General features: G+C 58.4%; 2 protein-coding genes across 5 annotated transcripts in view; one reads left to right on the forward strand and one right to left on the reverse strand.

Annotated features, from left to right (window-relative positions):
- The window catches only part of CXCR5 (C-X-C motif chemokine receptor 5), an 18,622-nt gene extending 13,925 nt beyond the window's left edge, over nt 1-4,697 (forward strand). Inside the window, exon 3 of the mRNA XM_023208407.2 lies at nt 2,002-4,697. Within this exon, the coding sequence (XP_023064175.1) occupies nt 2,002-3,069 (1,068 nt within the window). The 3' untranslated portion in view covers nt 3,070-4,697. The remainder of the gene's footprint in view (nt 1-2,001) is intronic.
- BCL9L (BCL9 like) overlaps nt 4,562-27,329 on the reverse strand; it is a 30,371-nt gene continuing 7,603 nt past the window's right edge. For 2 of the 4 annotated variants that reach the window (XM_023208404.3, XM_023208403.3), the window contains 8 exons: nt 18,686-18,787; nt 17,048-17,433; nt 16,262-16,381; nt 11,633-11,849; nt 11,389-11,473; nt 9,015-11,307; nt 8,333-8,614; nt 4,562-7,927 (listed from right to left, as the gene is read on the reverse strand). In XM_023208404.3, coding sequence (XP_023064172.1) covers nt 6,834-7,927; nt 8,333-8,614; nt 9,015-11,307; nt 11,389-11,473; nt 11,633-11,849; nt 16,262-16,381; nt 17,048-17,433; nt 18,686-18,711 — 4,503 coding nt within the window. In that variant the 5' untranslated portion in view covers nt 18,712-18,787 and the 3' untranslated portion in view covers nt 4,562-6,833. The remainder of the gene's footprint in view (nt 7,928-8,332; nt 8,615-9,014; nt 11,308-11,388; nt 11,474-11,632; nt 11,850-16,261; nt 16,382-17,047; nt 17,434-18,685; nt 18,788-27,329) is intronic. The other 2 variants (XM_023208406.3, XM_023208405.3) reach the window with 1 other exon arrangement.

Raw genomic sequence — 27,329 nt, forward strand, 5'->3', positions numbered from 1 at the left:
AAAAAAAAAAAAAAAAAAAAAAAAAAAAAAAAAAAACAAAAGAAAACCACTGCTTATAGGTGATGGGGAACCAGTAAAGGACTTTAAGCAGAACACTGATGCAATGGGATTTGTGTTTTAGAAAACTCACCCTGTCCTGTGTGCAGGACGTGGACAGGAGTAGAGAAGCTGGTGGAGACAGGACCCATGGAGAGGTGGTCTCCTGAGCATTAGAGTGAAGAGAAGGAAGACTAGACTGAGGCAATGGCAGAGGGATGCTGTGGGAAGGGTTGGCAGATGGCTCTGCCCTTGCACTGATGTATCTCCCACACCTGCTTCTCACAGAGCCCCATTCCCCCAGAGCCAGAAAGAAAGACCCAGGTTGGGGAATGGGTCTGCTCAACATTAGGAGTGAGTGTGTGACCCACAACTGTGGCTCCTGAGAGGCAAGAAAGCCCTGTGGCACCCAGTGTGACCATCCCCTCCTTGTGGGGGGGGCCTTGCTCTCCTAAAATGGGGGCAGCATTAAGCCACCCAGAGCCTGGTGGACAGGGTACCCCATCCTATCCTCTGCCTCCCTGGGGCTCATCATTTATAGTATTGCCTTTTTGAACCCACATAGGTTGGTTATAATTGATTTTGAACTGCCTGGGGAGGGGCTTGGGTAAGGAGGGTGGGAAGAACTGAGCTGGGAGGTGAGGAGGAACAGGTGCAGGGGACAGCTGTGAGTGAAAGGTGTGAAAACAGGCACATGTCTTCCTTTGTGGTTAGCTGGGTAAACAACCTGAGTGCTGAGGTGATGGAGGTGGGGTGATGGGGAGAGGAAGAGGAGGATGGGGAGGAGGGAACTTCCGGAGACATCACAGGCACGCCCCCTGCACTTCGAGTAGGCTCTCTCCTCTCCTGCCAGTCTCCCCGTGTTGCCCTCACTTTCTCCTGCCTCTCTCTGCCTCTGGGCTTTCTACTTCTGAGTGCTCCCAGCTACAGGGAGGTTGCCAGTGATGGGAAGTAGCAGGGAACCTGCATCTGCTGCCCCTAGAAGGAAGCCCAGGCAGGGTTGTTCAGTGGGAAGTATTGGCTTTGGAAGTAGATAAATGTCGGTTCACACAAACCTGATCTTTAGCAAGACACATCTGCGAAATAGGAATACTATTTTTTTTTTTTTTTTTTTTTTTTTTTTTTGAGACGGAGTGCAGTGGCCGGATCTCCGCTCGCTGCAAGCTCCGCCTCCCGGGTTCACGCCATTCTCCTGCCTCAGCCTCCCGAGTAGCTGGAACTACAGGCGCCCGCCACCTCGCCCGGCTAGATTTTTGTATTTTTTAGTAGAGACGGGGTTTCACCGTGTTAGCCAGGATGGTCTTGATCTCCTGACCTCGTGATCCGCCCGTCTCGGCCTCCCAAAGTGCTGGGATTACAGGCTTGAGCCACCGCGCCTGGCCGAAGGAATACTATTACATACCTTGAGCAGGTTGTGCATACTGAACCAGATGGGAGGCTATTACTGCCATTTCAGTGATAACGGAGCCGGTCAGGAACAGCGAGACCCATGAGGAGGGAGCCGCAGGCCACGTCAGCACCCGCCCGCCCCCAGCCCCCAGCACGATGCTAAGTTGCAGTGCCCGACTGTTCTGCTCGGAACTGAAACAGACGGGTCCTTGTACCAACCAGGTCCATTCCCCAAATTGAAATCCTGTGACTCAGCCCCCAAGGCTGCAGGCTTCCGTACATGAGGACCCCAAAACACAAGCCCACTTAGGGGGCCCAGCCCCTCAGCACTTAGAAAGCATGGCCACCCGCACACCTCCCTTCACCTGCACCACCACTCTAAGGAATGCAATCCCTTTGACAGGCAAAAAACTGAAGTTGGAAAAGACAAAGTGATTTGTTCCAAATTGAAATTTGAAACTTGACATTTGGTCAGTGGACCCTGTGTAGGAAAAACCTCCAAGAGAGCTAGGGCTCCTCTCAGAGAGGAAAGACAGGTCCTCAGGTCCTCACCCTCCCGTTTCCTTGCCCTTGCAGTTCTTGGAATTTGACAAATTCGACAACTATAACGACACCTCCCTGGTGGAAAATCACCTCTGCTCTGCCACGGAGGGGCCCCTCATGGCCTCCTTCAAGGCTGTGTTCGTGCCCGTGGCCTACAGCCTCATCTTCCTCCTGGGCGTGATCGGCAACGTCCTGGTGCTGGTGATTCTAGAGCGGCACCGGCAGACACGCAGCTCCACGGAGACCTTCCTGTTCCACCTGGCCGTGGCCGACCTCCTGCTGGTCTTCATCTTGCCCTTTGCCGTGGCCGAGGGCTCTGTGGGCTGGGTCCTGGGGACCTTCCTCTGCAAAACTGTGATTGCCTTGCACAAAGTCAACTTCTACTGCAGCAGCCTGCTCCTGGCCTGCATCGCCGTGGACCGCTACCTGGCCATTGTCCACGCCGTCCACGCCTACCGCCACCGCCGCCTCCTCTCCATCCACATCACCTGCGGGACCATCTGGCTGGTGGGCTTCCTCTTTGCCTTGCCAGAGATTCTCTTCGCCAAAGTCAGCCAAGCCCATCCCAACAACTCCCTGCCACGTTGCACCTTCTCCCAAGAGAACCAAGCCGAAACGCATGCCTGGTTCACCTCCCGATTCCTCTACCATGTGGTGGGATTCCTGCTGCCCATGCTGGTGATGGGCTGGTGCTACGTGGGGGTAGTGCACAGGTTGCGCCAGGCCCAGCGGCGCCCTCAGCGGCAGAAGGCAGTCAGGGTGGCCATCCTGGTGACGAGCATCTTCTTCCTCTGCTGGTCACCCTACCACATCGTCATCTTCCTGGACACCCTGGCGAGGCTGAAGGCTGTGGACAATACCTGCGAGCTAAGTGGCTCTCTCCCCGTGGCCATCACCGTGTGTGAGTTCCTGGGCCTGGCCCACTGCTGCCTCAACCCCATGCTCTACACCTTCGCCGGCGTGAAGTTCCGCAGTGACCTGTCGCGGCTCCTGACCAAGCTGGGCTGCACCGGCCCTGCCTCCCTGTGCCAGCTCTTCCCTAGCTGGCGCAAGAGCAGTCTCTCTGAGTCAGAGAATGCCACCTCCCTCACCACGTTCTAGGTCCCAGTGTCCCCCTTTATTGCTGCTTTTCCTTGGGGCACGCAGTGATGCTGGATGCTCCCTCCAACAGGAGCTGGGATCCTAAGTGCTCACGGTGGCTTAGAGTGTCCCAGGAGTATCCTTAGCTGGGGTAGCTAGAGGAACCAATCCCCATTTCTAGGACATCCCTGCCAGCTCTTCTGCCAGCCCTGGGACTCGGCTGGAGCCCAGGGAGCAGAGAGCAGCTCGAAGGCACAGTGAAGCCTGTCTCTACCCATCTGCACCCTCTTAGGCTGAGAGAACCTCATGTACCTCCCATTCTAATCATCCAACTCTCAGAAAACAACTTCTACTTCTGCCCTTGCCAACGGAGAGCGCCTCTCCCTCCCAGAACACACTCCATCAGCTTAGGGCTGCTGACCTCCGCACTTCCCCCTCTCCCCTCCTACCCACCTGTCCGCAAGGCCAGGAGAAGCTGAGCACCAGGGGATGAGTGGAGGTTAAGGCTGAGGAAAGGCCAGCTGGCAGCAGAGTGTGGCCTTCAGACCATTCAGTCCCTAAAAACACAGACATTCCACCAAGTCCCCAAGTCTGCAGCCATTTTGACCAAGCAGGAAGCTTGGACTGGTTGAATTCAGGTAGCTGCCACTGGCTCGGACTGAAATAGCGCTTGGTCCTCCCCATGTCACCGGGTCCTGGGTGGTTTGCAGGCAGGGCCGTCTCTAGGTGCCCTTGGAGACCAGCCAGTGACCTGAGGAAGTGCAAAGGCCAAGAAGCAAGAGAGAAACCCGACAGAGGAAAGAAAAGAGCTTTCTTCCCCAACCCCAAGGAGGGACATGGATCAATGAAACCCGGTGGTCCCCTCCACCAGGCGAGATGGAGTGGGGTGGAGAACTCCTAGGGTGGCCGGGTCCAGGGGATGGGAAGTTGTGGGCACTGATGGGGAAGGAGTCTGGCTTGTCGCCTCCTCGCTCCCTTCCCACAAGCTACAGACCCGAGGAAACTCAGGAGTCCGAATGGAGAAAGGTGGACTGGAAGGGGCCTGTGGGAGTCATCTCAACCATCCCTTCTATGGCATCACCTTAGGCAGGGAAGTGTAAGAAACACACTGGGGCAGGGAAGTCCCCAGGCCCCAGGAAGCCGTGCCCTGCCCCTGCGAGGATGTCACTCAGATGGAACCGCAGGAAGCTGCTCCGTGCTTGTTTGCTCACCTGGGGTGTGGGAGGCGCTCCCTCCCACCTCCCTCCCACAGTTCTGGGCACTCCCTCCCACCTCCCCAGCCTTTGATCGGGTGGGGAGTCAGGGACCGCTGCACTTGTCCCACCAAGCCAAGCAGCCAAGCTCCTTGGAAGGCCCCATTGGGGAAATAACAGCTGTGGCTCAGGGGAGAGTGTCTTCACGGCAGAACAACAAGGAAGACCTGGGACGTGCCTTTTTTCTCTGACTATCTCCCAGCAAGCTGGGTCATCTAATCGACAGAGGAGTCTGAAGCAGAGGCAAAGAGGCAAGAGGCTGGATTTTGAATTTTCTTTTTAATAAAAAGGCACCTATAAAACAGGTCAATACAGTACAGGCAGCACAGAGACCCCCGGAACAAGCCTAAAAATTGTTTCAAAATAAAAACCAAGAAGATGTCTTCACATATTGTATTTATATATTTATATTTATATATATATTTATATAATGGTACAAAATGGCTAGGGGTATGGCCATGGATGGAGGGAAGAGTAGGCTGGCCTGTGGCGCGGGTGGGAGAAGAGGGGACGGAGAGGGCACTCGGCCCGCTGCGATCTGACCCCTCTCTCCTCAGGGCAGGAAACACAGAGTCAGACAGTTTGGGGGGCCTTGGGCCAGGGGTGGAGGGCTCAAGGGCACAGGGCCCAGGCTGAGGCAGGGCGGGCAAAGCGCCTGGCAGGATGAAGGGCAAGTGACCCCCCAAACACAGAGGCCCTGGCCATGGCCCCTGGGAGGTGGCCGGGGGTAGTCAGGGGCCTGTTGTCAGCCCCAGAGGAAGCGCTGGACCTGGCCGATGGTGGGCCGAGAGGACAGCACCAGGCTGGGAGAAGTGGGGCAAGTTCCCTTTGTATTACAGCTGCCAGTGCGAGACCAGGCCCTCCAGGCCAGGAAGGCAAGGGACTGGTCCTGGTAGAAGACACCCTGTCTAGAATGGCCCTTGGTCCTGGAGGCGGGGCGCAAAAGGCCTCAGCCAGGGAACTGCCCTGCCACCTCCCGAGGCAGGAAAGGAAGTGAGAAAAGGAGAAGTTTTTTACTCCTGGGGCCAAAGTAGGGGACAAACACCCAGTCGTATATGGCTTCAGCTCTGACCAAAGGCGGATGGGGAGCTCTCCTGGGGAGGAGCAGGGAGCCTAGGGGGAGGCAGTGGCTGTGCCTGGGTGGGCACAGACAGATCTAGTACATGGCCCTGAGCCCTGGGCAGAGGGACAACCTTGCCGGTGAGTGGGCAGGCAGAAAGGAGGCGGCAGGATGCTGTTTCCCCGATTCCATCCTCAGGGGGTGGAGACTGGGGGGGAGGTGCACTGACTCAGATGAACTGTTCTCCCCCTTCTTTGATAAGAAGTAGGTGGCAGCAGCCTCTGGAAATCAGGGCCCTGGAGGTTACCCGGCCCATGGCTACTGCAGCCACAGGCCCCAATGGCACCATGCCACACCTTCCATGGCTCCACTCAAGGGGGCCACACAGCCACCATCTCTTCCTCCTTTCCTTCATCCCAAACTGGGACAAAAGACTTCAAGTTCTGGCTAAGATGTAGCAGCAGGGGACGCCCAGGCATCCAAAGTGGGAAGCCAGGGCCCCGTGTCACCGGTGTGGGCAAACCCGTGTGCGTGTGCACACATGTTCTCCCCAAATCACTCAGCAGCAGACAGGCTGCCGCCCTGGGGGTCTCAGCCCTGCTAGGGCTCACCAGGTGGAAGCCTAGGTGGTCTGACCTCAGTTTAGGAGTGGGGCATTTACGTCATTTTACCATTTGGGAAGGGGACAGGAATGGTATCCCTTAGGGACCCAGAGACACTGCAAACAGTGGGTGGCCATGTAGGGCTGCACATCCTGGGTCCAGGGGAATGGAGAGGGCAATAACTTGAAGAAGGGGGAAGGGTTTCTTTTATCCTTTTTTTTTTTGTGTGACTTCTATCAAAACACAGAAATACAGCACACACACAAACCAGCACAAAAGCGCAGCGCTCTATTTACAGCTCCGGCTGGCACCTGCCCACCTGGCCAGCCGCCTGCAGGGAGGGGAGGGACAGGGGTCAGCCACATCAGCAGGGAAAGGATACGAAGCAGGTAAAGACAGAAGGAAAACGGGCGGGTGCAGAGAAACGAAGAGGAAGGTGGAGCTCCAGCAATGCGGACACGAGGAGACAAGAGCAGAAGGGCTGGGGGACACCTGACCTGTCCTTCCTCTCTCCCCCCAGATCCCACCCAGGACTCCAAAAGCACAGCTGAAGGGGGTGTGACGGGTGTAGGGATGCAGGGAAAGAGGTAAAATAGAGAGGCTCCATAGGAATTGGGAGGAGTGGGGGAGGGGCAGTCCTGGTGGCCAAAATGGAACCAACCCCAGTCCCAAATCCCCCCACCCCACTCTGCCACATCCCCCTGAGCTGCCAGCACATCTGGTTTCCACAAATGCCACTCCCCACGCAAGCTCCCTCCCACCCCCTCCACCCCACCCCTCGACCCAGGCCATCCCAACATTGAGGGGAAGAACTTTGTTAAGGTTATCGTATTTGCAACATTGCCCCGGCTCCAGCCCTGGCAGCGACTTCTAGAAGGGCAGGTTGGCCATGCCGCCTGGCGCCGGGAGGTAGCCCATCTGGCTGTCCAGGGACACACTGCGCTGCCGAAGGGGGTGGGACACCATGAGGTTCTGCTGGGGTGGGGGGCCCATGAGGGAGCCCTGCGGGGAGAGCATGTGGGGCGGCTGGCTGTAGACCTCGCCCCCCACGCCCCGCTGCTTCATCAGCATGAAATTCTGCTGGGTCATGAGGCCTTGTGGAGGTGACATGACCCCCTGGTGCAGGCCATGGGGCACCATCCCCTGCTGTGGGGGCACACCTGTCCTGCCCAGCAAGGACATCTGTCCGGGGTGGCACATGGACATGTTGAGCCCCCGCTGGACGCCCTGCTGGCCTGGGAGGTTGGGAGGCCGAGAGGGAGTCTGCTCCGCCATCATGTTCTGCAGGTTCATGAGATGCAGATTGGGGGGCTGAGCCTTGGGGGGCTGGTTCTCGCTCTTGGGGAAGTACTGGAGGGTGCTGCTTGGCTTCTCAGAGGGGATGATCCTTGACAAGTCGAACTCGGGGATCCCCGTTGGGGTGGGCCGGATCACCTCGCTCAGCTCGGGGTCGTTCAGCACGGATGCCACCCCAGGGAGCACACCCGGTGGGTATGTGTCGCCCATGCGCCCAGCCATGGCTTTGCCCATCAAGTGCTGCTGGGGAGGCATGGGGCCTGGCGGCTGGTTGGGCAGGTCCTCGGGAGGCAGGGGCATGCCTGACGGGTAGTGCTGCTGCAGGCCAGGCCCCCCGCCCCCACCCCCAGTGGGGGCCATGGCACCATGTGGCTGCTGCAGTCGAGGGGGGAAGGGCATCATCTGGGAGGAGCTGGGCACCGGGCCACAGGGGGCATTCAGGGAGTCGGGGCCCCCTGGAGCCATCATCATGGAGTTTTGCGGGGGCCCTCCTGTCCCCTGTGGGTTGGGATGCAGTGGAATGTTGGAGCCCAGAGGGGTGGGGGAGGGCAGCATGGCGGGCGGGGGCTCATGGGACAGGGGCTGCTGGCCTGGCAGGTTCATGCCCATGGGGCTCTGGGCAGCGGCTGAGTTCAGGTGCATCTGGCTGGGCTGGCTGTTGCTGATCCCTGTAGAGAATAAAGACAGGGGGTCAGGCACAGTGCGCCCAGCTCGGGGAGGGTGCAGGGCTCAGGCCTTCTCCACTCCCAAGCCAGGTGGTGCCAGGGGTTGGAGTTTTCACCACTGGCTTCCCCTGGCTGGGAGGGAAGGGACTGGAGGCACTGAAGCTAGAAGCCAAGAGACCAAGTTCTGGCTCAGGTCGCCAGACACCACCACGTGTTGGAAAGACCACTCGAGTGCTCTGGGCTGCATTTCACTAATGACTCCAGTGAGTGGGAACAGCATCCCGGAGCCTCCACCCCCATGCCCAGGGCCTTCAGAAGCACAAAAAAGTCAGCACAACCACTGCTGTGCTCCCCGATCCCAGTGCCCACACCAGCTGGCCTCCCTGGGGCCCCGGCCTGTCCTCGCACCTGGCCCAGAGCCCTGTGGTGGTGGTGGGGGGGGCAGCAGGGGCCGGTCGGGCAGCAGCTCGTCGTCTGAGGTGGCGATGGTCTTGATGGCATTGTGGTAGAGCGGGGTGGAGCTGGGCATGGCGTACTTGGACATCTGGGTCATCATCAGTGACAGGGGGTTCTGGGAAGGCGTGGGGTCTGGGGAGGAAGTGAATGGTAGGCTGGGGTTCATGAGGCCGCTGGGAGGGTTGGCGGGAGGTGCTGAGGAGCTGCTCCGGGGGCCGCTAGGCGGGAGGGCACCTACAGAAACGGGGAGACAAAGAGAGCAGGGGTGACTGGGGAGGGGCAGATGAGTTCGGCTGTGGATATTGGGGGTGTTTAGGAAGAGGTCAGTTCCCCAAATCACCTGGTCCTTCAGACACACCCACAGGCCCCCAGTATCTCCAGAGCCCACCAGTCTTCAAGCAATCCCTGCAGCCTCAGGGCCCCGGGCAAGGGGAAGATCCTGGGCACATCCCTCAAAATGCCTGAGAGACTCACGTAGTGTCCTCTGAGAAAGCCCACAGCTGTCATCATCTGCCCCATGAGCAGAGTCATCCACCTCTGGGCCCCAGTACAGAGGCCTCGACTCACTGCCCAGCCCCAGCATGGGCACACTGCTCGGAGCCTGCCTACCTGTCTGCCTGCACAATTGACTCACCCTGTTCCATGTTGCTCAGGGTGGTGGAAGAGTTCATGTTGAGAGGCGGCTGCTTGTTCTGGGAGACCCCAGGACTGGGCATGGCCGTCTTGGGTGAGGCAACCCAGCCTGGAGAAGGCACCGCCATGGAAGGAGACTTGAGTCTGCTGGGCGAGCCAGTGGGCGAACGGACGCTGAGGGAGGAGCCGAGGACCTGGGGCGACTTGAGAGGTCCTGGCGGGTTGGCAGAAGGCAAGGGCACCATCTGTGAGGGAGTCTGGGGTGACTTGAGGTTGGCAGAGGGCGAGGTGACCAGGGGTGAGTGCACCTGGCTAAGGGTGGGTGACTTCAAGTGACCCATGCCCGGTGAGCCCATCTGATTAATACTGATGGTGAGGTCCGAAGGCCGCCTGCCTAGCCCCCGGTTTGGGGCTGAATGCATGGTCCCGGGCGGATTGGAGGCAGAGGGCAGAGGCATGTGGCTGAGCCGGGTGGTGCCCACGTTGCTCATGGGCATTGAGCTCTGATCAGGGCTGAACATGTCTTGGGTATTGCCCATGTCCTGGGACATGGCTTGGTAGGGTCCCTGGCCCCCAGAGAATCCCTGCTGGCCCTGGTTGGGAAACTGTGAAGGCATCAGCATCTTTTGCGGGCCGCCCATCACGCCACTGCTGTTCTGGGCCCGAACCCGGGCCATCTCCTCAGGACTGAGTCCCTGGGGCCCCATCATGTCCCCAGGGCCCCGCATCTTCTGTGACATCAGCATCTGCTGCTGCGGGGTCATCTGCACGTTCAGGTTCATGTTCATGTTCATGTTCACATTCATGTTCATGTTGAGGTTGCCTGGCCCCATGGGCGGGTCCACCTCCCTCAGCCCTGACTGTCCCATGGGAGGGCTCAGGAGGCCCCGGCCTCCACCAAACTCCATGCCCATGGGAGTGCCCGCCAGGCCCTCACCGCCAGCCATCTGCCCGGGGAACATGGCAGGATCCATCTGCCGGTGCGCCTGCATCATCCGCTCCATCTCCATGCTCTGTCCCATGCCACCGCCTGCCATGCCCAGGGGGCGCTGCATGCCCATCGACCGCTTCTCCAGCAGCTGGTGCCGCAGCAGCTCCTCACGGACTCGGGGGGTCATGAATCGCTCCGCCTCACCCTGCCCACCTGGGTAGGGCATGGTGTTCTGGGCAAAATTGCTGGGTCCCCCCATAGGGGGCAAGTCTTCGGTCCAGCCCATGCCTGGTCTTACGGGCCTCTGCATGGCATTCATGGGCACCTCCATGGGCATACTCTGCATGCCCCCAAACCCAGGCACCCGTTGTATCTGGTTGCCTGGGAAACGGGGGCCAGGAAAGGGAGGCCCGCCCCGGAGCTGCATGGGATCTTGAACATCCATGGGTCCCCGCAGCTGCGCACCCATTCCAGGCGGCCACTGATCCCCAGGCTTGCTGTGGTAAGGAGGCGGGGGCCCCCTCACCATCATGCCCCCCATGCCCATCATGTCCTGCAGAGGGCGGCCTCCGTGCAGCCCAATCTGTTCCTCTTTCCGCCGTTTCTCCTCGTAGTACTCCTCCTGCAGCTTGCGCCAGGCCACCTGCTCGGGCGTGAGGCTGTCCTGGCCCAGCCTCTGTATCATCATGTTCATCTGCTGCCCCATGTCCCCGCCCGGGGGGTGCCCAGGCACTTCGTGCTCCAGAGAGGGGCCCCCTAGGCTCTGTGTCTGCGAAATCATGGACTGCAAGGGTTCCTCGTACTTCTTCAGCCCGCTGGGAGGGGCCGTGGGTGGCTGCTGGGTGGGGGGAGGGGGGGCTTGTGCTGGTGGGCCCCCCTCACCCGCTCCTCCTGGGGGCCCCTTGAGGAAGGGCTCAGTCTCTCCGCTGCGGAGCAGCAGTCGCTCAATGTCTCGCAGCGTCTGGAGGGACCGCTCCCGATGCTCCAGCTGCTCTTTGGACAGGCCCTCTGAGCCCACCAGGCTGCGCTGCCCGTTTCCAGTGGGGGCTGCCTCCCCCAGCAGGGCAGGGCCGGGGGCACTGCTGGGGTCTCCTCCAGGAGGCAGAGGGTTGTTGGCGGTGGTAGCCGTCGGGGTGTTAGGGTGGGTGCCCCCAGTCCCACCACCTGTGCTGGCAGCTCCCACTGAGTTGGGGGCCAGGTCCTGACTGCTGTCCTCAGGAGGCCCCTCTGGGGGCAGAGCAGGCGGGGCACTGCCAGGGGCCGGGGGTGGTGGCGGCGGCAGTGGAGGTGGCTGGGACTGTGGGGTGCCCGCTGTTGGCGTGCTCAGGGGTAGCGGTTCTGGGGTGGGGGGCACTTTAGGGGCCTGCAGAAGGACAAAGAGAGCATGAGACAGGTAAGGGGACGTTCCGCCCAGTCCTGCTGCTCACAGAGGCACCACTCTCACCTGGTCAAGCTTGGCCCGGGGCACGTTCTGCTGGTGGTAGGCGAGGATGGAGTCTGCCCGGCCCTGCAGCACTGCCTCCGCAGCCCTGCACAGAGTGAGGGCACCCACAGCTCAGAGAGGTGAGCAGGAGGGAGCCCCACCCTCACCCACCCCACCCTGCCCCTGCACATGGCTCCCTCAGAACCCCAGGCTGAGAGGTGCTGGGCAGAGAAAGAGAGATGTGGCCTGCCCACCAGGCACTTACGTGTTGGCCAGGTGGGTGGTGAAGACGTATACGAACTGCGAGGGAGGCTTTCCGGGGACGCCCCCGCCCCCGCCCCCGCCCCCAGGGGCATCAGGCCGAAGGCCAGGAGGAGGGCCGTGCGGGGCGCCTGGCACGCTGCTCTCGCTGAGGGGCAGTTGGGTGGTTTGGCCGGGACCCAGCTGTGGGGCCGCCATGGCTGGGTCTGCTACATTACAATCTGCAGGAGGAGAGAGGAGAGGGAAAGGGGCTAAGTGGTCCAGACGCAGGAAGGACCAGCTGATACCCCTCCCACTGATGCTCACAGCCTTACAGCTCGTGCCAGCAGGAACATTTGATGTCACTATCTGGTGTTCTCATTAGGCTGGTTTCCATGATGGCAAGAGTGGTGACCATGTGGAGAGCAGGGACAGAGAAAATGTGTCCCTTCCACAGGCTCCCATGGGCCTAGCATTCTGCTGGGGACTTAACAGGTGTGATTTCATCTCATCAACACACCCTGGGAGGAACCTGTCACACACTCCATTTAACAAAGGAGGAGACTGGGTGCGGTGGCTCACGACTGTAATCCCAGCACTTTGGGAGGCCAAGGCAGGCGGATCACGAGGTCAGGAGATCGAGACCATCCTGGCTAACACGGTGAAACTCCGTCTCTACTAAAAATATGAAAAAATGAGCCGGGTGTTATGGCGGGAGCCTGTAGTCCCAGCTACTCAGGTGGCTGAGGCAGGAGAATGGCGTGAACCCTGGAGGCAGAGCTTGCAATGAGCCAAGATCGCGCCACTGCACTCCAGCCTAGGCAACAGAGCGAGACTCCATCTCAAAAAAAACAAAAAACACACAAACAAACAAAAACAGTTACACAGCCAGTTAGTACAGAGCCAGAACTGAACCCAGGGCAGGGACTCTGAAGCTCTGCTGCTGCCCCTCAAACTGGGTAAGTGTATGTGCACACAGTCTAGTCACCCAGTTAGGGAGAAGGCAGAGAGGGTACACAAGCTGATGATTCAAACGATGGATGGTTTCTCACTCTAGCCCCACTCCTAACTGACTGTGTGATTTTATGAACCAGACATCCCTCTAAGCCTCGGTTTCTTCATCTATAAAATGTAAAATACTGACCTCCTCCTTGCACAGGGGGCAGGTCAAAGAAATATATTTTTTAACAGTAAGTTTAAATCAATGTCACAGAGTAAAAGAATCCATTTGAAAAACAGAGAGCCAGGAGCGGTGTCTCATGCCTGTAATCCCAGCACTTTGGGAGGTAGAGGCGGGAGGATCACCTGAGGTCAGGAGTTCAAGACCAGACTGGCCAACACGGTGAAACCCCGTCTCTACTAAAAATACAAAAATTAACTGGGCATGGTGGCGCATGCCTGTAATTCCAGCTACTCGGGAGGCTGAGAGAAGAGAATTGCTTGAACTTAGGAGATGGAAGTTGCAGACAGCTGAGATCACGCCACTGCACTCTAGCCAGGGCGACAGAGCGAGACTGTCAAGAAACAAAAGAAAAGAAAAGAAAAGAAAAGAAAAGAAAAGAAAAGAAAAGAAAGAAAGAAAGAAAGAAAGAAAGAAAGAAAGAAAGAAAGAAAGAAAGAGAGAGAGAAAGAAAGAGAGAAGAAATAGAAAAAGCTGACACACTGGAAACACTCTCAAGACAGACCAGCTACCCTCAGCACCAAGGGAAGTTTTGTTCCATGGTTATACACTTGACTGTAAGTCTTAGCGTAGAACAAAATCTCCCGTGGTTCTACGTGAGTGGGCAGGCCCATTCCCATGCCAAGAAAAGCAAGTCACGGTGCCTGGCCCACAGACAGTAGTCCCAGCATTCTCAGTTAATGGGAGACAAACTGCCTAAAGTTGTCTCCATTGAGCTAGGGCAGTGACTACCGGGCCATGGGCCCAGTGTCAGGCTGCCCTCTTTGGAAAAAGTTTCTTCCCCACCTTCTTCTCTGACGGACCCACCCCAAAATGGCCCTGCTCTAGACCCTATCTCTCCAATTTTACATAGAAGAGCAGAGCCAGAAATTTGTGGGGGAGCTTGAGAGCTGACCTCGATGTGTGAGGGTTGCTGAGGGGCTCTTGGATACAAGCTATGCGAAGAGAGGCAGGGCTTAGTCCAACAAGGAACTTTCTAGTACAATAACAACGATAAAAGCTAACATGTTATATGTATAACCTCATTTACTCCTTGCACGAACCCTATGAGGTAAATAATATTTTTATAGATGAGGAAATGGAGGCCCTTTCCCAAATTAACAGAAATAACCTGGGTTGCAAACCAAGGCAGCCTGATGGCAGAACTAGTTCTGTCAATGTCTACATTCTATCACCCCTCCAATGAGAACTCTTTAAGAATCTAAGGGCAGTGGCCAGGCGTGGTGGCTCACACCTGTAATCCCAGCACTTTGGGAGGCCAAGGCGGGTGGATCACCTGAGGTCGGGAGTTCAAGATCAGCCTGACCAACACGGAGAAACCCCGTCTCTACTAAAAATACAAAATTAGCCGGTCATGGTGGCGCATTGCTATAATCCCAGCTACTCAGGAAAGCTGAGGCAGGAGAATCACTTGAACCTGGGAGGCGGAGGTTGTGGTGAGCCGAGATTGCGCCATTGTACTCCACCCTGGGCAACAAGAGCGAAACTCTGTTTCAAAAAAAAGAAGAATCTAAGGGCAGGCCGGGCACAGTGGCTTATGCCTATAATCCCAATATTTTGGGAGGCTGAGGCGGGCGGATCACTTGAGGTCAGGAGTTCGAGACCAACCTGGCCATCATGGTGAAACCCCATCTCTACTAAAAACACAAAAATTAGCCAGGTGTGGTGACGCATGCCTGTAATCCCAGCTACTCGGGGGGCTGAGGCAGGAGAACCTCTTGAACTTAGGAGGCAGAGGTTGCAGTGAGCCGAGATCGCGCCATTGTACTCCAGTCTGGGCAACAAGAGTGAAACTCCAACTCATAAATAAATAAATAAATAAATAAATAAATAAAAGACTCTAAGGGTAGTACGACTAAATGAGTCACAATGGTCGCCTTGAGTATGGGATGTCAGCAATTTCTACTTTGTATTTCCCTATGTTTGCCAGGCACAGAGGCTCACTCCTGTAATTCCAGCACTTTGGGAGGCCAAGGCATGAGGATCACTTGAGACCAGGAGTTCAAGATCAGCCTGGGCAACATGGCAAGACTGTCTCTACAAAAAATACAAAAATTAGCCAGGTGTGATACATGCCTGAGCCCCAACTACTTGGGAGTCTGAGGTGGGAGGATCACTTGAGCTCAGGAGTTTGAGGTTGCAGTGTGCTGTGATCACACCACTGCACTCCAGCCTGGGTGTCAGAGAGAGACCCTGTCTCTAAACAATCAATGAATAAAACTCACAAAGTTTCTACAATGGTGCAGTCTGATGTGACATAAGTGAACTGGAGGTGTTGGCTATGGGGGGAGGTGTCCGGCCTGGGAGGCAGTAAACGGTTCTATCATCAAAGGGTTCAGCCAGAGGCTTGGCGACCACCAGGTTAGTCCCATGGGGGAGAGAGAACTGATACAGGATGGTCTGTGAGGTTGCAGTTAGCTGTAGAGGTTTGGTATTTGACTCTCTGCACCCCTGCCACAGACATAGTCTGCTCACTCCATCACATTTGCTGACTCTCTTTCCTCCTCTGTAATTGACATTATGATAACACTGACCTCACAAGGCTATTGTAAGGATTAAATAAAACAGAGTAGCAAAGTAGTCAACGTACTCTTTTCTTTCTTATTTCTACCGTCCCTGCCTTCAAGAAATTCACAATTTAATAGTCTCTAGCTAGTTTCTTTTTCTTCTTTCTTTGCTTCTTTCTTTTCTCTCTCTCTCTCTTTAGAGATGGGGTCTCCCTATGTTGGCCAGGCTGTTCTTGAACTCCTGGGCTCAAGCAATCCTCCGGCTTCAGCCTCGCAAATTCTGGGGATTACAGGTGAGAGCCACCGCACCCAGCCTCTCTGGCTAGTTTCTTACGTCTCTCCCATCAAAAAGATGTAAACTTTGAGGGGGAAAAAATGTGTACAAGCTTCCCAGGGATCGGGGTTACCTCTGGCTCTCCCCCATCACTCACGGAAGGCCAAAATACAGGTGGATTCATAAAAGAATCAGAGGAGGAGTGGGCATCCCTCCACACCCACTTCTTGTCCTGGTGACACACCCTGGGTACTTGCCAGGAGTCAATGAGAGGTTAGGGAAGGGCACCAGAGATACAGCCAAGTGGCAGCTCACACCCAGGCTTAGCAGGGCTTTGCACAGCAGAGCCAACTGTCCCACTCCCAGGGACACTGGACCTTCACTGCCCTGCCTCCACTAACCAGAAGGTGGCAGCATAGGCCAGGAATTCACGAGTAGAGGTGTAGGTGATGTGACCAGTAAGGGGGCCATTCCACTCTGCCTCACCAAGGGTCCTTAGGGAGAGGGGGCCACTGAGCACCTGGAAGGCAGAGGCAAGGCTGTTGCAGTGTAGGGAGGGACAGAGTCTGAGGTGGGATGGGAGAGAAAAATCCAGGGCTCCCGGTCCTCATTTCTTTCCCAGGCTCAGTCCTCTCAAGTCCATCCCCCTGGAACATCACGGGCTACAGCACCCTGGCATCAACAGGCACTCACTGTGGGTGGCCCCAATGGGCTTGTCGTCCTCCTCACTGTCCGGTCCAGAGCACCATTCGTCCCCACTGTATGGCTGCTTCCGCTCCAGCACACAGCGCCGCTTACTCCGGGGCGCCACCTCTGCCCAGGCAGGATGGAGGAAAGAGTGAGCGCCCAGAGACCCCATTCTCCCACACCCGGGGTCCCTCCCAGACCCATTCTCTAAGATGCCCCACCCTAGAGGGCACTGCCCAGGCCATGGTGGGCACTTCACCAGCCCGTGGTCCCCACCACACCACCATTTGTTTCTGATTTCTCTCTATAGCCCCACGCCTGTCTCCCCTCCCCCCCCCAACACCAAGTACAGCATAATCCCCAACCACAACTGGTTCTAATTAGGGCTGGCGGGGAGGGGGAGCTGCTGCTACTCTTCCAGGCCCCAGTGCCTGCTCCCAAAGGGCTCCCACCAGCTGGGATACGGAGGCTCCTGGGAAGTGTGTGGGTCTGGGGTCTGCTCCTCACTCCACAGCACCTCCCTGCCCTCTCTGGAGCTCTAGTGGGTAAGCAGGAGGGGAAGGAATCCAGAAGTCTGACCACCCTGTGTGGCCCCTCCATGGGTGGCACCATGGCCAACCCCAATCCCGAATGATCTGGTTGGTGGGTGTTGAAAGGTACCCATGCAGAAACACTGGAGAAGAATGTGGGGTGAGGACTGGACAAGCAGGGGGCAGAGAGGTGATCTCCCAGAACATCTGAGCCTTGGACTATAGGAGATGCTAGGGTCTTGGGGATAAGGAAATGGGGTACCTTTGGCCTCCGAATCCAGGGATGGGGTCCCAGCCTCTCGCTGCTCTCCAGAGTCCACAGACACACTCCGTTCCCTCTTCACCTTGCCCTTGAGCGAACTGAAAGGGGGCACCCCTGTCTGGGGGTTCTTCAGACTTGAGTTGCTAGGCGAGATCTGGTTGGCCTTGGCCCCATGGTTCCCCGCCCCCACGCCCTTCGAGCCCAGGTTGCAGGTGGGTCCTTGGTTCACATTCTGGTGCTGAGACTGGGCCCCGCCATTCCCTGTCTTGCCATGATTGGTCAGTTTATTTTCTGGGTGCATTGGCTTGGCTGGGGCAGGGGGGCAATGGCCGCGGGGGGACAGCGGCGGGCTCCCTGGAGCTTCTCTCCTCCTGGGGTGGGGTAACCTGGGAGAAGGTAGGAGAGATGTGAAAAGTTAACCTTGCTAGGGGCTAGGCATGCCTGGAACTTAATTGCCCCATCCTGCCTCCTCTAATAATGGGGGAGGGTAGGGGGAAGGGGTGGCATCTCAAGACTACCACCAGCTATTCCCTACTTCCCTCCGTGGCTTTCTCAGACAAGGGCTAAGGCCCTCATCCATCTTGGGGAGTGGAGATGGGGAAACCCTCCACCCTCCAGCCTCCACAATTCGAATGCAAACCAGGGCCCAGAGTTGGCAGAATTCGCCCACCTCAGCCCCAACACCCATCAGCCTGCAAGCTTCTGTGGCAACCCTGTCCTCTGTATCAGACTTAAGCATCCTCTCTTCTAAGATCAGCTGTCTTCAGACTCCTTCCAAGGTCTCAAACCTCAACTCCCATATGTCCCAACACCAGCAGAGAAGGGCCGCAGGACCTGGGGTCACTGCACATGCCCCGGTCTCATTCCCCAGGGACAGTGGGGAAACGCACACTGGGGAGTAGTACCCATTGGTCCAGACAGCTGGAGGGGAAGGCCTGAGGAGGGGGGCCTGGCAGACCAGGCCGGCAGGCAGAAGCAGGAGGAAAGGGGGAGGGGAGCGGTGTGTCAAGCAGATGGGGAGTGCAGCTTGAAGCCAAGGATTCCTGCAGCCTAGGCTGCGGGCCCTTTAAGCTCCAGCCCGCTCCCCCCGCCGCCTCCCCCTCCCCGGAGACCTATTAATAGCCGCTGGAAAGATCACATCACGGGAGAGGATATTTATCCCCCCTCATTCCACACCAGCTCAGATTTATTTCAGCTCTGCTGTCCTGCTGCTGCCGCCTGGCCCTGTCTGCCGGCTTCTCCGGGGTGGGGGGAGGGAGGCAGGCACCGCCCCCTACTCCCGCTCCCACCTCCAGCTAGACTGAGGCCAGAGGCGGCCTTCGGACTCCACAGTAGGGTGGGAGGGGGTCTGCTCAAACCATTTTAAGGAGGGAAGAACTAGAAGGGACCAGAAGCTGCAAGCATAGCAGGCTGCCAGTCCCCTCTGCCCCCGGGGTCCAGGTACTAAGGCTGGCTGCGCCTCCTACTTGGGGCCAGGCCTTCCCATGCTAACCCCACTTTAGCCCACTGGTGGCCTGGGAGCCAGGTGCCCAGGGCGGCTCCTCTCTTGGCCAGCACAGCTTGGGCCCCATCACCACTGGGCCCTTCCCTTCCCACACTCCACACACACACATCCCGCCCGCCACGACACCCACACACCTTGTCTTGTTAGCCAGGATCCTCATGGCTCCCACACACAGTGGGGCTACGGCCCCTGTGCGTGCCCAGGGCCCAGCCAGGTACTCGGTACTGGAGCACGGACTGCAGCAACAAGCCCCAAAGAGAAAACTCGTGACTTGGGGAGGGGGTGTAAGAGGGGGAGGGGAGAAGGGAAGCCCCAACAGCCCTGGGACTAGGGAACTGGGTAGGGTGGGGTGGCACTGGAAAAAGAGGATTACGAGATGGGGTCTCGATCCTGGAGGCCAGCCCTGTCCCCATCCCTCCCGCACCTTGCCCTCAGGGGGCTTGCAGTCTCCAGCAAGCCCCCGCCCTGACGGGCGGCAGAGACAGAATTCACTAAAAGGCTAGGTAGCAAAGGTACCGCGTGTGGCGGCCGTGAGGTCTGCCCTGGCCCCTTGAGGGATTCCTGCTCCCAGACGCGCCCCTCACCCAGGGTGGGGTACCCCTCACGCCCCACCCCCAGAGCGCTCCAGCCCTGGAGGGGGCCCGCGGTGGGGGCCACGCCCCGCCCCGTCCCCAGCTCGAGGCCTAGCCCGTGCCCATCCCAGCAGGCCCGGGCGGGCAGCGAGAGGCCTGGCGGGGCCCCGGGGCTGCAGCTGGGCTCTTCTGGAGACCAGTAACGCTGGCTCGGATTCCTCCCCGACCGCAAGAATGCAGGAGCCTCCCCTCCCCCCGCCCTGCACCCCCACCCCGCCCCCTTCGGCAGAGCCCGGGCGGAGAGGCAGAGCGAGAGAGCGAGAGAGCGACAGCCAGCGAGGCAGCGAGCGGGAGGCGGACAGGACTGCAGCGTGCTTCTCCAGGCCCCGCGCGCGGACAGACACACGGACAAGTCCCGCCAGGAGCTGGGCGCGCGCCAGCCGGCAAAAGCTTGGCGAGCACCGGGTGCTGCCGGCAGGGGCTCGGAGACCCACAGACACCCGAACTCTGACTCACACACACTCAACAGCTCACACGTGGACAGGGAGACAAAGACACGCACGGAGCCCAGGAAGCTAGAGGCGCGCCGGAGGCCAGGGAAGCGCCGGCGGGAGTGGGAGCCGCGGAGACAGCCTGGGGCACGCGCAGACACCGGGGCTGCCCGAGGGCTGAGTGGGAGCGCCGGACTCATTGAACAGATGAAAAGACTGAGGCCGGCCCCAAGAGAGCCAAAGAAAGTTGAGCCTGGTTGTTACAAAGAAACACGCACAGGGCCATAGATACAGCAACAGACTTACACAGACACAGAGGCCTCACCCAGTTGCCCCCAGCCCTGGCTCCCCCTCGCCTCCCCTACACGCCCTCCAGCAGTCGATCCTGGTCAAAGGGGAGGAGTCTTGGGCCCAGGAGCCGCGTCCCGGTGACAGGCCCGGCCAGACACCGGTGCACACTCCTGATGCTCCCTGCGGGGCTGCTGGAAGCTGGGCAGGGACCTCGGGGTGAGGGGGCCCCACCTGCCACCCTGCGGGAGTGTAACCCCAACTTAACCCTAGGGCACACTGGCCTTCGCCACTCCAGCCCTGTCTCTGGGGAGGAAGGCTCCTGGGGGAAGGTTCCAAAGTCCAGGACCTGCCTGGGAAACAGCCCGCCACCCCCAGCTTCTCCATCACCACCAGGGAAGAGCAGAGGCAGAGGCTGGAGTCACTGGAGACAGCAGGGCTCTGAGCAGGCTCCTGGCTGGCATGCTACTCAGGCTCTCCCTTCACCAACTCGCAGATTCTCAAACGGATCGACCCCATTTCAACGAGGAAACTGAGGTCTGGGAAGAGGAAGTGATGTGACCTTGAGTCAGATATCCAGTACGTGGCAGTGTGGGGACCCTCATTCCAGACACTGCAGTGGCCCCACCTCGCCACCCCAGCCATGACTGCTCCTCTGAGCCTGCACGATAGGTGCGCTTCCCACATTCCAGCCACAGTGCCCAGGCCCCCCATAAGGGGGGAGGGGCAGGGCAAGGGCCACTCACTACCTATGTTCACAGCCTCAAAAATTGAGAACCTGTAAGAATTTGGGAAGGGGCTATTAGAAAATCAGTCCTCTCCAGTGGCCTTTCAGGCCCAGGCTCCTCCCCAGAAGACTCTTTCAGTCACCCTCCCCTCTGGGACTCCACCCCCTCTCTCCCACCCCGCCGCAGGGCGAGCTGAGTCAAGCGTGGATGAGTCAGGACTTTCCCATCTCACACCTCCCCCCTTTGCCCCTCAAGAGTCTGCCCCAGCTCCCAAAGACCCCTCCTCCTCCACACACTCACAGTCTCTGAAGACACCTGGAAGGCCTGGTGATGGGAAGCAAGAGGGCTGATCTCAGCCCAATGCAATTTTGAAGTACCAAGTGAAGGGGGCTTCCTAGCACCAGGCCAGGGGCCCTTGAGGTGCAAGAAAGCAAAGGGATGGGGCTCTGGGAACACATCACCGTGCCTCCCTCTTAGGGGGTTAGGTGGGGAGGGGTAGCAAGCTCACAAACAGGGAGCAGGTGCAAGTCACCTGAGTGGAAGGCCAGGCGCATACCAGGAGAATGAATGTGCCCGGAGGAGCGGAGGAGGCAGCTTGACAAAGGGCCTGAGATATCCATCCGTTCCCCCACCCGCCACCCCCACCCTGAGTGACTGCGAGGGTAGGAGCCAGCAGCCTAAGGGTTGCTAAGGGTTAAAGTGGACCTGATCCTGGCTGGGGGAGGGAGCTGAGGAAGGCTCAGATGCCCAGAGCCTCCAGGTGTGACACACCGGCTCTGCTCCACACACAACTACCACAGGTAGGGCAGGCATTCACACATCCAGTGGCAACCTGCCTGCTTCCCACTGCCCCCACATTGGGAGCCTCTGCTTGGCTCACCAGCTGGCCCACCAGTGTCACTGCCTAGCTCAAAACCACCCCAAAGAGGCAGTAAGAAAATGTTTTGGAGGGTCCATACTTCTGTCTGCCAGGGCCCCCTGTGATGACGCGAGGGCTCAGGACCCTGCTGGGGACAACAGAGCAAACGAGATCCTTGGCCTCTGGCTCAGGGAGACAGCGCCTGAGACGACAAGGTCCCAAATCCCCTTTCTCCTGGGTGTCAGGACCCCTCCGACCTCAGAAGCTCTCTCCACCACTCAGGTCACTTCCTCTTCCTGAGGTGGTGACTCAGCGGGTGGGGAGGTCAAGGATTCGTAGCCCAGCAGGAAATCTGCTCAAGGACCAAGGTGCTGCTCTGGGACCCTCGATGTGGGGACTTCCAGGCTTAGGGGGCCTTCCCATGGCCCTGGTTCCTAGTAGCTCTCCCCACTTCCCCCCACCCTGTGCCAAAGGAGACCATGCAAATCGGCCATTTTTGCTTGGGAGGTTTTCCCTGGGAGTTTCCAGCCCCACCCCACCTGCAGCCCTAGGGTAATGTCAGACAACCCCAGCTCCACAGGGCCATGGGAACTCCTGGTCCCAGACCTTTCTGGTCTGGGATCGTTGAACAGGGTACTGGGGGGCGATCGGTGGTTTTGCCCATTCTGGCCCACTGTCCCTTCTGGAGCTCGCAGGGACAAGTGGCATTGCTTGGACAGGCCTGAGGTCACCTCACTTCTCTTGGCTCCTACAGTCATTGTCAGTGTGGTCGGGCCTTGGGCAGCAATCATGGCCTGGCAGTGGGGTGCCCCCAAAGACAGCTACCCAATCCCCAGCTGCTCCCTCCCACAGGGGGAGGGGTGGAGGGGGGTGGGGGGCACAAGGAAACAAGACAGGGCAGGAAGCCCAGGCAGGCGGCGGGCACTCTGGGCCAGGCACAAACAACCAACACAGGAAACCACAGCCCACCCCCGCCCACCCCACCCGCCCAAGGCTCTGGGAGAGAGGAGTGCCAAAAGCCTGGTACCCCAACAGAGGCAAGGGCCAGGGGTTAGCCCAGGGCGAGGGAGGAGGAAGAAGCTCTCCAGTCCTCTCTCTGCCCCAGACCCTACCTGGGCGGGGGAGAGGGAGCCAGGCTGGCAGGGATGGTGCTGCCTCTTTAAATCCACCGAAATCCTGAGCTAGGCCCAACCTAGCTCTGGTTTCACAGGAAGGAAAGGAGCTCAGAAGCCAGTAGGGCAGGCAGTGGTGGCTGGAATTAGCCCCACCGGCCCAAATATATCTGGTCTCTGCCCGCCGCCCCACTGGTACTTCCTGTCCCCTGGCACCTGCACCAGGGTGGGGGTAGGAGATGATCCAGGTGCCACTGTCTACCCTATGGAGGCTCCCATCTCAGGAGGTGGTCTGGTGCTGGGTTCATGTGGGTAGAAGGTAACTTCCCAAGCCTGGGTTCCCAGAACAGGCAGAGATGGGCAAGGCAGCTCCCTGTGGGCCCTCACCTGGCCTCAGTCCTCCAAGGGGTTAATCTGGTCCCTATTTAGGGGGGTAGGGGTGGCCGAGGAACCTCCTCCAAACTGCCTGGCTGCTGGGAACAATGGGACCATTGTGGGAGGATGGAGTGCAGCAGACTGCTGGCACAGCCAAGCGCACCACGGTGGGACCTCACCCAGCGCCCGCCCGCCTGCCTGCCTGCCTGCCTGCTCTGCTCTCTCCCCAGGTACAGCCAGAGGCAGAGGCATCCTCCTGGCCCCTCACCTCGCCTGCTGGCCCACACTCTTGGCACCAGCAGCACCTGGGGGCTCCATGAGCTCTGCCCACATTGACATCCAGACTGTCATGACCCTCCAGGATGCAGGGGCACGTGGGCCAGGCCGGGAGGGGTGGGGGTGATGAGACAGGATGTATGCCTGTGATCCTCTGCAGGGGAGACAGGAAGGCCACATGGGGTTTCTGGTGTCAGTCCTGGCACCCTCAGGCAAAAAGGGCTTAGGGGATTGTGAGAGCAGTGACAGGCAGGGTCCCCTGTCCCCAGGCCTCCTCTCCCATACCCATTTAGTAAAGCTGCTCCCAGAGGAGGTCTGGTGCCTGGCGGCCTCGCCCTCTGGGGCTGGGGCCCTGGCAGGCAGTAGGATGCAGTGGAATAAGAACTGAGTTTGAGGGCTGGGCGCAGTGGCTCACGCCTGTAATCCCAGCACTTTGGGAGGCCAAGGCAGGTGGATCACGAGGTCAGGAGTTCAAGATGAGCCTGGCCATGATGGTGCCGGGCATGGTAGTGGGCACCTGTAATCCCAGCTATTCGGGAGGCTGAAGCAGAGAATTGCTTGAACCCGGGAGGCAGAGGTTGCAGTGAGCTGAGATGCAGGACTGCACTCCAGCCTGGGCGACAGAGCAAGACTCCGTCTCAAAAAAAAAAAAAAAACAAAAAACTGAGTTTGTAGTCAGATAGTGTCAATCACACCCTGCCCCTTCTCATCTATAGGGCCTTGTCCTTCCCTTTACCCCTCCGAGCCTCGGTTTCCTCATCTGCAAAATGGGAATTTTATACAGTGAGGTAACCGTGTGAAACTAACAGAATGCCTAAGACACACCAGTCTCAACAAACCACTTCTGGCCTTAATGTCCTCATTTTTACCTTCTGCCATGGCACCCAAATATGTGGGCATTTGGTAAAGGAAGGCACTGTCCAGATATTTTCCCTGTGAGTGTCCAAGAGAACAGGGCCCGTGGGCATCATATTAGCGGTACCAAGTACCAAGACCCAGCTCCTTCCCTGCCTTCCTCTCAGAGGCCAGCTCCCTCCACTGGCACAGTCCTGGGCATCCTGGGCTCACCGATACACTCAAATCCAGAGCATGAAAACAGAGAGGGGCTGGGCGGCTGTCCACTCTCTTAGCCTCAGGACCATGTTTCAAAAGTCCAGGAGGCAAGTAAAGGGGAATTTCCCTTCAAGAGAGCCAGCCTCCCCTCTGCCAGGTACCCTTCTCCCTGCCTGTCCCTTGGCTGTCACCCTGTAGTACTTGGGCTGGGAGAAAGCTTAAGCCTACTCTCTAGCCATGGATCTCAAAGGAACAATTGACAAGCAGTTCTGGAAAGTAGGGGGCCCAGGAAGAAAACCTGTTCTCTTCTCAACTAGAGAGGGCTATATCTCTCCGGGTGGCCCCACAAGCCCCCAAAGGGTTAACGAGGTCCTAAAAATAACCTGCGCCCAGCAGTACCCACTGATCGGAACCCTCCAGCCATCTGTTCCCATTTTCTCCCGTTCACATTGGAACATCTGAAACCAGCCCCAGAGCCCCAGCCCGATCCCAAAAATAGCCCCAGCCTGCCCAAGGAACAGGCCCCAGGGGCTGGGCACAGGAGGCATGGCCAGCCCAGCAGTGAGGCATGGCCCAGGCAGACCCTGAGCCCTCATTCCACCGGCCCATGGAAGGGAGGTGTCCTCTCCGGATCCAGAGGAACATGGTAAGCAGGGCCAGGGGCTCCAGCCCACCCCTCTTGGTACCACGCCGGAGAGACACCTGCTAGCTCAGTCCAGGCCTCAGACCCAGGGGCCCTGGGATCCTAGACACTTCTACCACATCTTAGTCCCCAGAAGATTTTACCCACCTATCTGCATAGCTTCCACACCTCATTGTGGGCACCCCGTCCCTGCCGCCCACTCCTGGGCTCCTCATTCAGAAGCTCCCAAGCCTCAGCCCCTCCACCATCCCACTCTCACCCCAGGGCCTATAGGAGCCCTGGCCGCCTGGCCCCACTCAGCATTCTCCCTTGCCAGCACACAGGGTTAAGGCAGAACTTTTCCGAGCCCGTCCACACTCCCCCTTGCAGCTCAGGGAAGGACTCTGGAGGTGTCCCTTGGATGCTGCGGATGCTGAGATTACTCCACTCCCCTTCTGGGCTTCAGGATGCCCCTCCCTGACCATCTGTGTCCAGCAGGTGCCAAACAGGCCCCTCAGGGCTCCCCCACATTATCATAGGCCTGGGCACTGCCTCTCAGGGAAATGCCCGGGCAGGGCACAGGGAATCTGGGGGCCCAGGGCCCTGAGGCGTTCCTAACAGCTGCCATTCAGGTCACAGCTCCACACTGACACTTCGCTCCCCAAGCCAGGTCCCTGACCCCTAGGCCAGGAAGGAGAGGAGGCGGCCATTTAAGCCATTTAAGGACGGAATGTCTTGTTTGCCTGGTGAGAGCAGAGCAGCAGGGGATGGGGCAGTGGGAGGAGTGCTGGAGCAGAACTGAGCAAACAGCCTCAGGGAGGAGGGCTGGCCCTGAGAAGCCTGAAGATAGCGAGGGAGACGTGTCCTAAGCTCCCTGGGCCTTCTCCAGGCCCCTGGCTATTTGGCAAACTTACAATCAAGAAGTCAGCAAGCACCAACGATGGGGAAATGGAGGTAGCAAACAGTGGGTCTGGAGGGGTGTTAGAATCCAGGAATCTGGAGTGTGGAAAGGCTGTCTCTTCCCCCCCCCCCCCCCCCCACTCCCTCTTCTCACTATCAATTCTTTCTGTGCTAAAACCCCTGGGAGGGTCAAAAGTTCCTGTGAAGAGCTCTGACTAATAAAATAGAAGGATCACCAACATTTATTGAGCATTTACTTTGTAACTTCACAGTCCTAAATGCTTCAAGTGCATCATCTAATTTAATCCTCAGAACAGTCTGGTAAGAAAGTATTCTTATTATGTTCACTTTCCCACTAAGAAAAGGGAAGTGCCAAGAAGTGAAATAACTCGCCTAAGGCCCATAATTTTAGAAGAAGCAGGATTTGAATTCAGACTCCCTGGCATCTGGGTTCTGGGCCATTTCACAACACTCCAGATGCACCACAGTATCAGTCCTCTGAACGATGATGAAAGCAAGCATGGGTGCCCAGGCCCCACCCTCTCGCTCCTCACATCCTCCCTCCATGCCTGATGTGCCCAGGGCTTGCCCAGGGAAGATGAGAGAGAGAACACCACTCCCCACTCCCTCAACCCAGGTACCCGCCTGGCCTGGCCTGTGCTGCCAGGACACAGCAAAGTTCTCCAGCTTCCCCCAGCCCCGCCCAACTCCAGTCCGTTACCTCCTCACCCATCCTTGTCCCTGCTGGTCAGAGGAGGGCACCAGGCCAGTCATTGAGACAACAGCACAGAGCCCCTGCCAAGAGTTACCATGGGCTTGTGAGAGGCCCCAGGTGGGGGTCAAAGGTCAAGTGGGACTCACCAGTGAGGGTGGAGTCCCAGCCCTGCTCCCCACCCACCTGCTCAGCCACACCTGGCCAATGCTCCCCATTTCTTTCATTCCTCAGTAGAGAGCAGGACCACTTCCTCGGTGTCCCTGGGGGGGTGGCTTCAATGGGGAGGGTGTGGGCTGAGGTGAGGGGATGAGAAGCCCCTCCCTCCTGGGGATGGTCTAGGAGAAGCGCCTCCTCCCAGTCCCCAGCTTCCTCCAGCTTTCCCTAGTCGGACGGGGAGCCCTCAGGAGTGTTTGTTGTGAATTCAGGGAGTTGTTGCTAAGTAAGGAAGGGGGGCTGACAGAGGGAAAGAGTCTGGCGCGCGCGTGCATGCATGTGTGTGTGTGTGTGTGTGTGTGTGTGTGTGTACACGCACACATGTGTACACTAGGGGACCAGGGGGCCAGGGCAGAAACCACGCTACTCTGGCTGGCAGCCACTCTGGCTTTGACTGAGCCAGAAAAGGCCAAGCCAGCGAGGAGGAGCAAGGACTTGGGATAACCAGGAAATCGTACCTTGCCCTCCAGGGCCATTGGGCGGAATCTCCTCGCCTCCCGCAGGGTGGGGCGGGTGGGGGGTGAGATCGGCTGAGATAGAGAAGGGCTGGACTCTCACTGGAGCCTGGCTCTAA

This window comes from Piliocolobus tephrosceles, chromosome 13 (assembly GCF_002776525.5).
Source record: "Piliocolobus tephrosceles isolate RC106 chromosome 13, ASM277652v3, whole genome shotgun sequence".
NCBI lineage: Eukaryota > Metazoa > Chordata > Mammalia > Primates > Cercopithecidae > Piliocolobus > Piliocolobus tephrosceles.